Source organism: Capricornis sumatraensis, chromosome 2 (genome assembly GCF_032405125.1).
Source record: "Capricornis sumatraensis isolate serow.1 chromosome 2, serow.2, whole genome shotgun sequence".
Classification (NCBI taxonomy): domain Eukaryota; kingdom Metazoa; phylum Chordata; class Mammalia; order Artiodactyla; family Bovidae; genus Capricornis; species Capricornis sumatraensis.
The window spans coordinates 135,181,491-135,196,865 of record NC_091070.1 but is presented as its reverse complement, the minus strand read 5'-3'; the positions used below and the strand labels follow the sequence as shown (position 1 = coordinate 135,196,865).

The 15,375-nt window shown below is 53.3% G+C and overlaps 2 protein-coding genes across 3 annotated transcripts; one reads left to right on the top strand and one right to left on the bottom strand.

Annotated features, from left to right (window-relative positions):
• Window positions 1-638: 638 nt before the first annotated feature.
• Window positions 639-2,588, top strand: CYB561D1 (cytochrome b561 family member D1). Of its 2 annotated transcripts, XM_068966084.1 has the most exons (3): window positions 639-786; window positions 1,317-1,354; window positions 1,925-2,588. In XM_068966084.1, exons 1-3 carry the CDS (start codon window positions 639-641, stop codon window positions 2,426-2,428), a joined length of 690 nt encoding a protein of 229 aa, XP_068822185.1. In that variant the 3' UTR covers window positions 2,429-2,588. The 2 variants fall into 2 exon arrangements, with proteins under 2 accessions (XP_068822185.1, XP_068822186.1); XM_068966085.1 differs by lacking the exon at window positions 1,317-1,354 and having other exon boundaries at window positions 639-653.
• A 10,531-nt stretch (window positions 2,589-13,119) lies between these two features.
• On the bottom strand, window positions 13,120-14,601 carry AMIGO1 (adhesion molecule with Ig like domain 1). The gene has a single exon (XM_068966748.1). The coding sequence runs from the start codon at window positions 14,599-14,601 to the stop codon at window positions 13,120-13,122; it is 1,482 nt and encodes a 493-aa protein (XP_068822849.1).
• Window positions 14,602-15,375: the final 774 nt, after the last annotated feature.

The window sequence follows — 15,375 nt, the reverse complement described above, 5'->3', positions numbered from 1 at the left end:
GCAAGGGCTGGGAGTGCCCTAGATTTTCCATTTGTCTCACTGGGGACAACAGCTACTGTGCAGATAGGGGGCACGACTGTTGGGTGTCCCTCTTTTGGTCCTCAAACCCTAATTCACCAGGCACGGGGCACTAGTTTTTAGCTTTATCCGTTTGTTTTCAGTCTCCTTGCTTGTAGGCAGAAGGGACTCTAACTCCCTTAACAAGACGGAAGGAGGGGTGGTGGGAGAGAGTAGGCAGTCAGGGAAATCCAGTATTTTTGGAAAACTGCTCAAAACTGGTTTCACACTCTTGGTTCTGTGTACCAGATTTGTGACTTGGGTGAAATCAGTTGTCATGAAAGTAATTTTCACAGGCTATTTGAGACATAAGCCCCATAAGCCCGTGTAGACATAAAGATACCAATGAGGTTGGTTGAAGAAACAAGCTCGGCCCGGAGCTGTCCACTCGCTTCCTGCCCTCGGGGCTCTGCAGGACCGAGGCTCTTTCCCCGACTCTGCAGAGGGCGCTGTGGGCGAGCCGCCGCATTGCCGGCGGCGTCCCGGGGAGGAGCCTCTCCCGCAGCCGCGGCCGCCTCCGCGATCGCAAACCCGGAAGACTTGCCCTGGCAGCTGGGAGTGTGCGGCTGCCGGGCGCCGCCATGCAGTCTCTGGAGGTAGGTCTGGTTCTCGCTCCGCCGAGGGAGCCGAGACTGACCCGCTGGCTGCGGAGAGGCAGTGGGATCTTGGCGCATCTGGTCGCCGTGGGCTTCACCATCTTCCTGACTGTGCTGTCCCGGCCAGGAACCAGTGAGTGTGCAGGGAGGGGCGGAGCCAGGAAAGGGGGCGGAGCCGAGATGTTTGAGGGGCTGCGCTTGGATCGCTAAGAGGCGTGGAGTGGGGACTCACAGTGGATGGGCGACTGTCGAGGGGTAGTAAGGGCGTGGTGGGGCGTGGTCCTGGGGGTGGGTCTTGGAAGGGTGGGGCTCTGGGTGCTGGGAGGAGAGGAGAAGCCTGAAGCGAACTAACTAGTTCGTCACCAGCAGAGCCCCTCATGGATGCAACAAGTAAAGGAGGGAGGCCCAGGTCTATTTTAGGACTGGGCTGGTAGCTGCGAAGTGCTGAATGGGGAATCCAGGCCAAACTGGTATGTTTGCCCTCTTGGTTGCTCAGCCTAAGGCCGTTTGGCTGCACCACTTTGTCTGGAGGTCCTGATTACTGATTAGGGTTGAAGACACTACACTGACCTTTCCCCTCCAGCCAGATTCTTTGGGCTCCAGCCAGCCACAGGGGCAGAACCAATAGTGCCCCGCCGTCAGTCTGTTCTCTTTGATTCTTAGGTCTTTTCTCCTGGCACCCTGTATTCATGGCCTTGGCGGTGAGTTTGGGTGATTGGTTTGGATATGCCCCTAAGGAAGCATCTAGCCTTTAGAAGGCTTAACCTTTCTTTGGCTCAGAGAGGTGGGGGGAAATACCCAGGGCCCTGTCTTTCCTTGCAACCACTGAGATCAGGAAACATGGAGGGCTGGGCTATAGGTAATCAGGTGGTATAATGGGGTGGGAGGACATGGAAGATACCATTATTTTCTCCACTCTGGGCCTGAAAAGAGGAAGTGGAAGGGGCGTTATCCAGTTGCTCCCCACCCCCAGAGTTCAGGAGAAGGTTTAAATTTTGCTGTTCCCATTGGTCAAGAAATGAGAGTCCTTGCTGTTGAGGATGTGGGGCGGGTGGTAGGGCATGAATGTCAGCCTGAATGATGACACTTCCACTCAAGCGAGGATTCCCAATTCTGCCCACAAATGCCTACCTGTGAGGCAGGTGGTTCTGGTGGGAGGTTTTTTTAGCCCCAACCCTCTGTCTTCCTTGTTTGGAAGTGTGAGGGCACCTCCCCTTTTGCAGGCCTCTGAGCCGGGCCTGAGGCTCACTGGCCCTCTCCTGTGTTCACAGTTCTGCCTCTGCATGGCTGAGGCCATCCTGCTCTTCTCGCCCGAGCACTCCCTGTTCTTCTTCTGCTCCCGAAAGGCCCGGATCCGACTCCACTGGGCAGGGCAGACCCTAGCCATCCTCTGTGCAGCCCTGGGCTTGGGCTTCATCATCTCCAGCAGGACCCGCAGTGAGCTGCCCCACCTGGCGTCCTGGCACAGCTGGGTAGGGGCTCTGACGTTGCTGGCCACTATCGGCCAGGCACTGTGTGGACTTTGCCTCCTGTGTCCCCGGGCAGCCAGGGTCTCGAGGGTGGCTCGTCTCAAGCTCTACCATCTGACATGTGGACTGGTGGTCTACCTGATGGCTACAGTAACAGTGCTTCTGGGCATGCACTCTGTGTGGTTCCAGGCTCAGATCAAAGGTGCAGCCTGGTACCTGTGCCTGGTGCTGCCCCTCTATCCAGCCCTGGTAATAATGCATCAGATCTCCAGCTCCTACTTGCCAAGGAAGAAAATGGAAATGTGAGTTCCTCCAAACTCTGAATCGAAATGGGACACTTGACTTGGACTTCACTGGCTCCTTTAGTGACCTTCAGGGATCCACTTCAGAAGGGGTAGGGTTTTTGTATGTCTTAGCTGGGGTGGAGGCTGCAGAAACCCAAGCTGCCATTGCTGACAGATGACTCAGTGGGCCAGAACGGGGAAGTGGATGGGGCACAAGTGACAGGTGATGGAGAGCTTGATCCTGAAGCCTCCACTCTTGATGGGAGGGCAGTGTTGGGTGGTGCTGGCAGTCATTTCTTGCTTGCATGCCTAATGAAAAATTGGATTCTTGTAACTTATGAGTGGCAGCAGCTCTTTGGGTCACTTTGAGAAATCAGTGTAGTGGAGAGAGCCAATGTACTTTTTTTATGGGTATGGTCCTTATAGGCTCTGTGGTGCAACCTTATGTGAGTCCAGTGTCTCAGGGACTCAGTTTCCTCATCTGTGTAATGGGTGATTGTTTCTAAACAATCTCTCCTAGCATTCAGTGTCTGTCAAGTTGATGTCACAGAGCATCTTCCCAGCTCTGAACCATGGCTGGACCACTCATCAGACTCAGGGTGTAATTCTTACATTCATTGTCTCCTTACCCCTCTAGAGGGACCAATGTAGTCTCCTGGCTTTCCAAGAACCTGTGCTGATTTGGCCCCTGCACCAGGGGACAAAGCATCAGGGGCTGTGGAGAGAAGGGGCCCAGGTGAAAGTCTCCAGAATACCAAGACAGTAAGGGCACTAAAGCCACCTTAAACTTTTGGAGGAGCAGAAAGGCATCGGCTTAACCAGGCCTTGGCTCCTGGCTGGGTGTCTAAGCCCAGCTAAGAACTTCCTTCAGCTAATCTTGGGATCTGGGCTTGGGACCACAAGACGTCCATTCTCAGTGGCAGAGCAGTCCTGAGCATCTCGTGTTTTGCCCTTCTTAGGGCTTGGGTCCTTGCCTTAGCACATAGCTTCCTGGAGCTATTCCAAAGCTTTTAGAACAAAGTAAGAGCCAAGGAAATGGGGCAGGGCGCTTCTGATCTAGAGAAAACAGTCTCCCTGGTTCTCCTCTCCTCATCAGCTAAGTTTCCCTTCAGTGTCATCTCTTGCCAGCTCTTTGGCCCAAGAGGTGGCTGAATTTGGTGCCAGCTGGCAAATGAGGGCTGGGCTTTCTTCCCTGCAGAGACCCCTCCTCGTTCCAGACTGAAAGTAGTTCCGCAGACTGCCCTCATCCCTCGTTGGTGACAGCTGGATGTTACATTGGTTAACTGTGGTCTGGCTCATTCAGAGAGTTGGGACCTCCATTGTGGTGGTTGGTGGTGGTTTAGTCGCTAAGTTGTGTCTGACTCTTGCGACCCCATGGACTGTATGCTGCCAGGCTCCTCTGTTCATTGGATTGGGACCTCCATAGATCATGGCAAAAACTGAGAATGGCCGAGCCTGGAAAGCAGCATTGAGGCAGGTAGAGAGAGCTCAGTGGTGACTCTGGGAGACCTGCGGAGTAGGACCTAGAATTTGAGGTCCCAGGAGCAGGGGGAGGTGTTCCCAGATAGCAATAGTTTGTCTATCCCAGGCCTTTAGAAGATTCCAGACCTCCTCCGTGGGTGACTCAGCAGCAGGGAGGTCGGTATGATTCGACAGGACAGGCATGAGAATGGCAGGGGCAGAAGGGTCCTCAGAGCAGACTGTGCTGGGTCAGATGGCATCTCCTAGAAGCGCCCCAGACCCTGAGCATCTCAAGGGGCCCCCTGCTGGTTACTCCTGTCTCTTTCATTGCCCTTTTCCCACTTTCCAGCTCTCCACTATGGTTGACCTTCGGAGAGATGGCTACTGGGGGTGCATGGAGGAGATTGTCACCTCGGGTCATTCTGGCCAGGGAGTCCCTCTCTGCTGGCCTGTACAGTCAGTGCTGGGGGTCTCGTTCTGTCTCCAGCAGGGTAGGAAGGCTGGGTGAGCTTGCTCGGGGAGCCAAGCAGGCAACACCAGAGAGCCCGAGCCTGCCTGAGGTGTTGCCTCCTCCCAGGTGGTGCGGGGGATGGTGGGCGGGCAGGCGGGCTGACAGCCGGCAGTTTGCGTGGGCAGTGCCAGCTGATGTCTATTCCCAGCCCTGAAAGGAAGGGGGAAGTCATTTATATTCTGCAGGAGGAAGGGGTCCCAGCTGTCACTTCTCTGACCGGTAGGCCCCGGCTGGGGGTGGGCAGGGGCACAGGGCAGAGAGGGGGGCACAGGTGGTCTCCGCTTGCTTAGCCAGTCTGATTGCAGTATTGGGAGGAGGTCACCAGGAGGAGTCCTTCTTCCCAGCTGGCCAGATTGTGGAGGGACTTCCCTCCCCTCCGCTCCTTGCTCCTTCCATCACCACCTGCCCTCCCATCCCAGGGCAGCAGCTGGACAGCCATTAGACCTCAGTGCCAGGGCACTCTTCCTCCAGCTGGGATCTCAGTAGCTGGTGGCTGCATATGCCTCCTGCTTGTGTTTCCTCCCCCTGCACCCTCTGTCCCCCCCGCCACCATCCAGTGTCTCCCCATCTGTGGTATTATCTGGGCTCCTCAGAAATGAAGCAGAAGTCTTGAAGGAGAAACAAACGGCTGCCCTTTTGCCCTTGTCTGACTAAGCAAAGCTGCTAGTAGCCAGCCTCTTTTGCCTTTAAAAATAAAAGCCAGGGTGCTCGAGACTTTTTTAAATTTCCATGTCATTTGCACAAATTTGCATATCAGGCTCACTGAGTCCTGATTCCAAATATGATTACATTCAAACTCAACCTTGAGGACATTAGAAATATAGATGGTTTTTGTATCCAAATCCAGATGGTAATAAGATTACCATTCTGGATTCAGATGCCACACCCAAGCCCCCATCTTTCCCTTGGCCACCCTTCCCCTCCATACTCCACTCCCCCACCCCCCACTGGGGGTGGTGTTGAATGGCAGGAGCTCTGTGTGGGGAAGTCTCCCAGCCTCACCTTCTGGGCTTTTCAGCTGCATTAACGGTATCTTGCCAGCCTGTGCCACCTCCTGGCCCCACCCTCTCACAGGGCAGACTACCCCTCCCCACTCTCTGACACTAGCCTGTCCTCCCCCCCGACCCCCACCACACCAGGCATGGCTGCCATGGGTCTTGTTTTTAAAACCTCACTGTCGGAGATCCAGGCATTCTCCCAGAGCCAGCTGGCTGCTATGCCAAGGCCTGCTCAGAGTTAATAATAATCATTAGCTGAACAGGGCTGGGGCCTTTCAGATCTGGAGCTCCAGATCTCCAAGCACTTGCAGACTGAGTCAGCCAGCCCTCACCTTCCCCCTCTTCCTGGGCTGCAGAAGGAGGAGGGGTCAGAAGCCTTACCTCCCAGCCATGCTTTGAGCCTGCCTTCCTCCTGGAAGCATCCCTGGGCGTTGTCTGAGTAAACCAGTCAGGTCTTTTCACCTGACAAAAGGACACAGTGCATGCTTTGCTGACTCTGGGAGTGGCATTGATGGTCGTTAGCCTTGAATCTCTAGTACTCCTGCCTAGCCTTCTGTTGACCTGTCTCAGCCTCCAGGGGACACCTCTGACTCCCTCAGCATTTCTGAGGACTCTCTGCAGGCTTAGGGAGCAGGGAGGCTCCTGGTTTAGTGCTCCCGTTGCCCCTGCCTTTGGTTGGCATAAAAAGCCTATGTATCATGAAATGAAAAGCACATCGATCCGGGAGCTAGGAAACTTGCAGTCTGGGTTTACCCAGACCCTGACACTGGTGTGCCCACAGGCAAATCACTTACTACATGACCTGTCTCACAGGGATGTTGTGAATGTTAGATGACAGAATGCATGGTAACAGGCATTGGGATGTTCAAAGTAGTAAACACATGTAAACAGGCGGCTTATGATGTTCCTGTCCTTATCTCTTACTCAGCCTGGCTCTGGGTTTTATACTTCTTTTAGGGAGGTAATAAATAGTTATGGATAATGATGCTTAGGGGATCCAAGTCTCAGAGAGGTTGTGTTGCTGGCCACCATCAGAGAACACAGACATTTCCTCCTGGATGCAAGGTCAGGAGTGCTATGGAAGCTATGACTCTAGTGAAGCTTGTCCTAAGTTGCTGCCAGCTGATGTGTTCAAGTCATGGGGCTGATTGCAGATCTGGAGTCATTCTGATTATGCCCCAGGTCCAGCCTGGAGCTCCTGGTTGCAAGTCTACCTAAGTTTCTCCTGGCTGATCCTGCTCTTCCCAGGGAAAGGTGGAGCAGACAGGCCAGGAAGGGAGGAGCAGCAGCAGACCCACACTGCCACACCAGCTCTCTGGTTGCCCCCGGAGCCACAGGCCCTCACCCAGGGTGGAGCTGGGAAGCTGCGAGGCACAGCCCCTGGCTTGTTCACAGCTTTGTTTCTCCTTCCTTGTTTCAGGCTCTTGGAGTAGGATCACTGTCCTTTCCTGCTCAAAGGACATTATTGGAATTAACACACACACAAGCACATGCACCATGAAAGCAGTTATGTTTAACTTGAGGATATTTTCCATTCCATTGGTTTGAGAACAGTCAGCAGTCTTCCTAGAGTGGACCCAGAGAGGCAGGCACCATAGTAGCATGGAAAGTGAAAGTGAAGTTGCTCAGTTGTGTCCGACTCTTTGCGACCCTATGGACTGTAGCCTACCAGGCTCCTCTGTCCATGGGATTTTCCAGGCAATAGTACTGGAGTGGATTGCCAGTAGCATGGAGGCTTCAGTATTGTTTAATCTTGGGTGTTTTTCCTCCCCTATCCTGGGATCCAGGAATGAAACACTGATCAGGCATTGTGGTCATGGCCTCAACAACTGTCACCAGTGTAGACACAGGGAAGACACAACTGAAAGGCAGGAGGACAGTGCCCCAGAACTGCTCCGGAGGGTGATTTAATGTAGATGGTCTCCAGCTCAGCTTAAAGCAGGCAGATTCCTTCCAGTAAGATGACCTTCTCCCTACCCACCCACTCACCCAGAAGCCTTGACTAACTCACCAGTGTGCAGGGAATAAGTCCCAGTTTTAAATCTACCTGCTTCTATCAGAATTTCCTAGATTTTGTGAAACCTCTTTTGAAAGCATTTTAAGTAGCTACTTCAGGTGATTCTATCCTCTGGTATCAGAGGATTCAACTCTGTCTCACTGAGTATTCATGAGGCCCCCCGGCACCCTTGGCTTTCAGGCAGATTCCCCCTTTATCTCTCAGTGCTTTCTAAGGATTCCCAGGACTGGGCTAGACCTTTCTGCTGAGGTCCACACCTAAAGCAAACTATGGCCAAGGGAAGGAGCAGTGGGAGGTGAAGGAAAAGCAGGATGAAGTTCTATCCAGCTGCGGCGCTCCGTGTGTGTGTTTGCAGACACATATGCATACAAGCCTCCAACTCTGGGGTCAGCGACTCTTACTTTAAGTATGCTAGTGCTGTAGGGCACCTAGAAGTCCTTGCAGGGTCCTATCTGTGTCCTAAAGGTTGGTTCTCTCCACACCCGCTGTGATTCTGGGACTGTAACCAGGCTGATGTCAACTGGAAGGCCTCAGAGCAGGTCTAAGTATCTTCACCACTTGATGTTTTCCACACAACAGGCTATATGCCTGATGATGGGGCCTGATGTGGCAGCTGCTTTAGCTTTCCTCTCTCAGCCCTGGGGAGAGGAAGCATCCAGCGTAGGCTCCCTGTAGCCAGACCAAACAAGCTGACCATACCACTGAATGGTCCTGAGTCTTTTCTGCAGTGTGGGTGGGGCAAGTGAAGCTCCTTCAGTGGTTGCTTCAGGGACAAGATAAGGGGCCCAAGAGTTACAACTGCAGAAAGGGAAGGAGTTGAGAGATCAGATGGGAGAGACACCAGGCTGGCCAATCCACCGAACTCTCATTTTCTGTTCTAAAAGATAACCATCGAATTTACCGTTTCTATTCTCCCGCAGTGCCACCTAAGAGGAGCTAGGGGAAGAGCCGCAAGACATGGCAGACCGTCTTGGCCAGAATTTATGGAACTTCTTGGGGACGGGCAGGGGGATGGGGAGGGTTGAAGAGATGTAGCCTTGGGATGATGGAGAAAGGAGTATCAAAACTTCCTAGGCGCAGAGACAGGGCTTGACACAGGCCAAAACAGAGGGGAGGATTTTCAGTGGTCTTCTTCCCCAGACCTGTTCTCTTTACCAGCTCGTCCTCTTGGCTAAACTCAGCCATAGCAAAAACTGCTTTGAAAAAATTTTAAAAATACCAAATATGTGTAGACTCGGGGGGGTGGGGGGGGGCAGCCTGGCGTCAACATCAGTCATTTCATCTGCTGCCAGGGTTGATATGTCCGGCGTGACTGGCTGTGAGGCGTCTCCATCCCTCACTCTTTAGTTGTTCCCTCATGAAAAGAAAAAGTCAACTTTCCAGACAGAAGACGACCACCTTTCAGTCAAGATTTTAGCAGTTGTAATAAATGAGGTAATTATTCAAGTTCTGATTCTTTATTTTTTTCAGCTGCACTGCGCGGCTTGTGGGATCTTAGTTTCCCACCCAGGGACTGAACCCAGGCAGGCCCTGGGCAGTGAAAATGCCAAGTCCTAACCACTGGACAGCCACGGAATTCCCCCAATTTTGATTCTTTTCATTTCTTTTTTTGTTATGCCATTTCCCCTCCGTTTTGGGAATCTACCATGACAGTCCCCTTCCAGAAGTACCAAGAAACTGCCTATTCAGAGTTCAGTAGAATCTGGGCCAATTTCTGATAGGCTGTCTTCTGTACCAAGAAAGCGGGGACTGCATTTCTCTGTTCAATGCAATGCTAGGACACATTACATTGTCAATGAATACCACCTGCCCATTAGACTAATATACTTTAAGCCAAACTAAGATGGTTACCACTCACAACACGAACATATATTGGTAATAATCAAAATACTGCGGACCCAAGCTGCTCACCATCATTTCTTTTAACCCAATTCAAATATTTTCCACGGACAGTTTGTAGGCTTGATCCAGACTTTCAAGAGGGTTCTTCAGGGAGACAACCCTCCTCCCCAGGGATCCAGAAAGCCTTCATTATCTACAGGCTCTAGCCCCAAGTCATGGAATTTCTAGACTCCTGCTAAAGTGTCAATGACATTTCTTTTGAGAACATTGGGTTGGCAAATTTGTCCACAGGCCAAAACCAACTTGCTGCCTGGTTTTTTGTGGTTTGTGAGCCAGTAAGAGTTTTTGCATTTATATATGGTTGGAAAAAACCCTCCAATACATGTTACAATGATACGAAAATCACATTTCAATGTCCATAAATAAAGTTGACTGGAACAGAGCCACCGTCTGTCTGTGCACTTTCTATACCTTTTTGCCACAACGGCATCACTGAGGAGCTGTAACAGAGGCTATATGGGCTGCAAAGTCTAACATGTTTCCTGTCTGGCCCCTCACAGAAAAGGCTGGCTGACCCCTGGTCTATCTTCACGCCTCGATGTGGACTCTACCCATGCTCTCACAACAGCATTTAACTATTCTACCCCTAGACAGGTTGCACCCTTCTGAGGTGCTGTGAACCCTCCCCACAGGCTGAAAAGATAAACCAGTCACAGACTACGCCAGAACAGAGACTCAAGCCAGGTTTTAATGATCATTGTCTAGTTTTCAGAGCCCAGAGGCTCCAAGGTTTGCCAGCCTGGGAGTACACAAGTGGGAGGACTAGGATCTTGGACATGGGGAGGCCTGCTCACTTCGCCAGCAGGGCTACAAGGAAGTACAGAGGTAAGGACACACGGAGAACTGGAATCAGTCGCCTTCACTCTCCCCAGCTGGGGTCTCCCCACTCCTGGCTCCCTCTTAGGAGCCTCATAAATATAGGGAAAGAAAGAAGATCACAATCACACAGATTGTACAGCCCTGACATACTCTTGTCTCCAGGGACTCCTGCTTCCTGGGAGACATGTCTGGTTGACTGATGGGGTTGGGGGTGATCGCTTGACCTTTTCTTATAACCAGACCTGGCAGTTTCCTACATAGGGTTCCAGTGAGCTTACATCTGCTGAGTACCCAATCCCTCAAGTAGAAAGCTACCTTTGGGTTCTAGTCACTGAAACCATGGGAAGAGGCCAATCAGTTCAGTCTCTTGGTGGGGAAGCCAGGAACACCTACCAGGCTCTCAAACTGGTAGGTCCTGGCTAACCTAGTGGATACAGTGGGGAGACTAAGAGCCTCATGCCCTAAACTGGGTAGGACTTAGGAGGAAAATGGCCTTCCTAGTCCTTGGGAACTCAGGATGTCCAGAGGACCTACTTCATCTGACATCCACTTGAAAGATTTTTCAGAGCCCTAGATGATGGGAGGGGAAGATGCTGCCTGGAGGTGAGATTTTCTCTGATAAGTCTGAGGAGGGGATCCTGGTTCCTATTGCTTCAGTGTCAGAATCTTTAGAAGTCTCTGGAATATGACCACACAATTTTTCCCTCCTGCCTCTAGCTTACTAGGGCAGTTAACATAGGAAGAGCAACTTACAGCTGCTTGGTCCCCTGCCAGTGTTCTTCTGGATCTGTCACTGACCTAGTTTTACATTGATTTCTGACATACCATTACTCTAAGGAAGGTTTCTGAGGAGTCTGAAGAGCCAGCTTGCTCCTCATCAACCCTTCTCTTCAACCTGCAGCTCTCCTAACTCTGGGCTTTACAGAGTGCCACAGAGATGTGGGGTGAAGATTTAGGCAATTCAGAAATCGAAAGTACAAAAGTTTGTATCTGCAGAGCCTGGCATGGTCACAGTCTCCTACAGGGCAAGAAAATCATGTGCATGAAGTGCACGTAAGTAGAAACCACTCCGGAAGTGGACATTAGTGGGGACTGAAGAATCATCCTGATGGAAGTCAAGGTTCTGGGGTGCGTGCAGACCTATAAGCATGCATCCCTATGAGCATGCAAGTACTTGAGGGAAACGCTGCACCTCTCTCGACAAAGCTAGGTTACTAATAAAGGATGGACAGCGGTCTGGACATCCCAGCAACAGACAAGGGGAAGATGTTGAGTTCCAGTCCCCACCTCGGATCTTAACAGGCAGTGGGAGTTAGGACCTCCTAGCAAGCAGCCTTCACCCACAGGTAAATGACACTTCTTGGAACCTAAATAGCAGATTGGAAAATTGGAAGAGCTGGAGAACTTCTAAGGACAGGGGACTTGGTGGGAGAGAGGGGACAGACTGAAAAAACCAACGTCGGAGAACATTTTTACCTTTGCCCTTCATGTCCCCTTGCCAAAGCTCAGAGCCACCAACCCCCAGGGCCTGCAGTAGAGTCAAAGGAAGTGGCCACCTCTATGCTCAAAGTATTCTGCCACTTTGATGGAATGGAATGTTGGGCCTGTTCTTAAGTTCCTCTGGTCTGACAACTGTGCACACCTCTGGCTGAGAGGGTCTCCTGAAAGTTTAGTGCCACTGACTGTCTCTGTTACAAGACTGTCTGTAACCTTGCGGAGAGGGCAGAACTCTAAGCCACCCTCCGAACCGCCATTCCTCTGTGGCAGGGACCACTTGATTCCAGCCCCGCAGATGAATCCCATGCTCCAGCTCTGCAGCAGGGGTGAGATCTCTAAGAGAGGAGCAAGGCGGCTTTGTCAGCACAAAGGAGATGTCTGCCTGGTCCCCTCCATCCCTGAGTCCAAGCTAAGCCAGCTGGGGCCAGACTTCTTGGACTCCTTCTTTTGCAGAGCAGCATATTAGGGAACACTCAGAATTCTACCTGAGCCTCTCAGGAGAACAAATGAAGAGATGCCATACACAGAAAATCAGGTAGATTCCACCAGATGCTACGTAACAGTGGCTGGTTTAATGTCCACCTCCTCGTGCAAAGAGGCCCTCACCCCACGTCTGTGGCAGGCATCCACAGACACTCTGCTTCCAGCACCCCACACCTTGACCCGGCACATGGGTGCTGGGAATCAGATGCTAACCAAGAGTTTCACCAACTGGTTCCAATCTGGAGTTTATCCCCCATCTACAGGTTTTGTGCTGGCATCTATACTGTCACAGGGACCCCTTGGTTCATGCTGTACCCCTCTGTGCCACTGGTCACAGGACAAGACACAGATACCGCATCTCACATTGTTGCCATATCTGACAGGCAACAGGCCAAGCTCCTGCGAAGACCCATGCACCCAGTGCTCCTCTGGAAAGAGGAAGGTGTTCCTAGGAAGTCTTACAACAGCTTTGGGGAATGTTATTGAGGTCCCAGCCTTTTCCTGACTTCTTTTCCCAAAGGTTTCCCATTTCCCCAGCTGTGACGCGTGGCTTCCTGGCCAAGGAAGACAATCTAGCTCTTCCCTAATGTGGCTCCTGTGGAAGCTCCCCCCAGTACACACAACAGCACAGGTGTGGGTGGGCAGAGAAAGGAAAAAAGTGACTTTTTCCCAAATGATTTTCTCTGAAGCAGCTAGGGATGACTTCAAGAAAGTTTAGGGGATCTGCTCTTTCACCCCTTTCCTCGTTCCCACCAGCAGACACCCTCTTCTTCCACCACCTTGAGAACTGTCAGGGCTCTGGGAAGGGGTGTCGTATTTGCCTGAGGATTAGTATATCCACGTTTGAAAATCATGGCAGCCACACCCTGCTTGGGGTCTTGCCTGCTGTTGTACCTGTGGCCAATTCCCTTGAGTTCGAGGGGAACCCACTCCCTTGGGCAGCTAGCCCTCTCTTCCACCCCCTCACATCCTTCAAGGGCGCATTACCTCTCCTGGGGCAGAATCTCCCCACCAACCCATTCTGCTCACACCACAATGGGCGTATCAGAGAAGACCGAGCTGACCGATTCCGGATCCGACATCCTCCGCTGGCCCTTGCCTGTCGCCTCAGGCACTGGCAGGGTGTTGCCCGGCTTGAGCTTGCCGTTTTGACCCTGCGCAGGTCCAGCAGGTTCCAGGAAGGCCACCCGCCGGTCAAAACCATCATCCTTGTCCCCGCCAGCCATAGGGTCGTGGTTGGGTGTGGTACTAAGCATGGAAGAACTGAGGCTGTCTGCCTGATGGCTGGAAGGTTTCTCAACACCCCGGCACCAGCAGCGGCACGGAGTGAGGTACAGGTATATGAGGACCAGGACTACACTGAGGATACAGCCCACAAGAGTGGTATAGGCTGTGTTGAGGGTGTCGTGGTGTCCGTGCAAGGTGAAATTGTACACTTTCAACTCCACAGACAGGGTCTCATTGAAAGCCTCCCCCATGGCATAGCAGGTATACACACCCCCATGCTCAATCTGCACCCGGTGGAAATGAAGACTGCCATCCTTGGACACGGTCACCGTGCTGTTGGCCACCTCATCCAGCACTCGTTCATTGCTGGGTGTCACCCACACCTTGGTCATCCCCTGCTGCTTGGTGTCACACTTGATGGTCAAGGAGTCACCCAGGTGGGCCTCCCAGGCATGCTCCTTGTACTCGCTGCAATTGAGGAAACTCAGGTTGAAGACATTGTGCAGTTTCTTGGAGCTCATGCAGTACAGGTCCTCCTGAAAGTCCATCACAGAGCTCAGCTGCCGATACTGCCAGTGGGAAAAGAGCTGGTAGAGCTCGCAGTCGCAGTGCAGGGGGTTGTTGTGTAGGTACAGCCCATTCTTGATCCAGGCGGGCAGCTTCTGCAGGTCAGGCAATGGTAAGTTCTTCAGCTTGTTGGAGGAAAGGTCCAGGAGCGTTAGTTTGGGGAGCTTGGCTCCTTCCTTGACCAGTTCCAGAGGGAAGCGGGAGATCTGGTTCTGACTCAAGTAGAGTTTCTGCAGCTGGGTCATGTCGTCGAAGGCGCAGCGGTCCACTGCCATAATGTGGTTATTGTAGAGCAGCAGCACCTCCAGGACCTGCAGTTCGCTGAACAGGAACTCATCCAGCGTCCGCAGCTGGTTGGAGGAGAGGTCCAGGTAGCGCAGGTTGGGAACCGGGGAAAAGGCCTCAGAGGAGATGAAATTCAGGTGGTTGTGGCTCAGCAGCAGGGAGTGCAGGTGGGTCAGGCGCGTGGGGGTCCACTCGGCCCGCAGACGGCTCAGATTGTTGTGGCTGAGGTCCAGGAGGGCAGTGTAGCTGGGCAGGGAGTGGGGCACGTTGGGCAGCTGCTGCTTGGAGCAGCTGAGGATGTTGCTGGCGCACAGGCAGGCGGCAGGACAGCTCACCACTGGCCGGCCAGCTCTGGCCACCTCAAAGACGAGCAGGAACAGGGACAGCAGCAGGAGCCAGAGGCCTCGCAGGTCTCCTTGGGGTTGCATAGTGTCACTGCGGAGGGCGAAGAAGGCCGCAAGGAAGACCTGGTACGAAATCACCCGGGCATGTTCTGGTGGGGTAAGGAAGGGTCACTTTCATTACAGGCTTAAGAGAGAGTATAGGTTTGTGGTCACCAGGATCTCTGGAGGGAAGGACCCAGTCTCCCTCCTTCTGCTCTCCTCCCCCCTACCCACCCCACACCACCCCTCGTAGGGCTAGAAGAGAAAGGAAGCGACGCTGAGTTGTTCCCAGGTACCTTGGGGGCGGGGGGCTCAAAATACTGGGACCGAGGAGGAGGTGAGCACAAGGGCCTACCAGGCTTGGGTAACAGGAGTGGAAGGCCGGGATCTCCCGGGATGTCAGGGGCTGCTGGGGTCACAGAGGTTGCAGGGCCCAGGTCTGGAGGCGGGGTCAGCAGAGCCTTTGGGGAGGAGCTGAGGGAAGGTCGACCCCGCACAGGCTGGGCAGGGGGAGTCCTAACCTGGCTGAAGGGGCCTGTTGAGGGGGCCTCCCCGCCGCTACCCCGGGACCTCTGATCACTGCACCTGCTCGGCGAGGACGTGTCTCAGCCCATGGCGGGTCCGGGAGCTCCGTCGCGGCCTCCCCTAGCAGCGCCTCACCGGCTGGCCTGCCGCGGCGCCCGCCTTACGCAGGGGCCCGCTCCCGGTCACATCGCCTCCCAGGGACGCGCCGGGCTCCGCTCCGCTCCCCCAGCGCGGCGCCGTCGGAGCCCCCAGATCACGGCCGCCGTCTCCGGATCCGCGGGGCAGGCGCGCAGC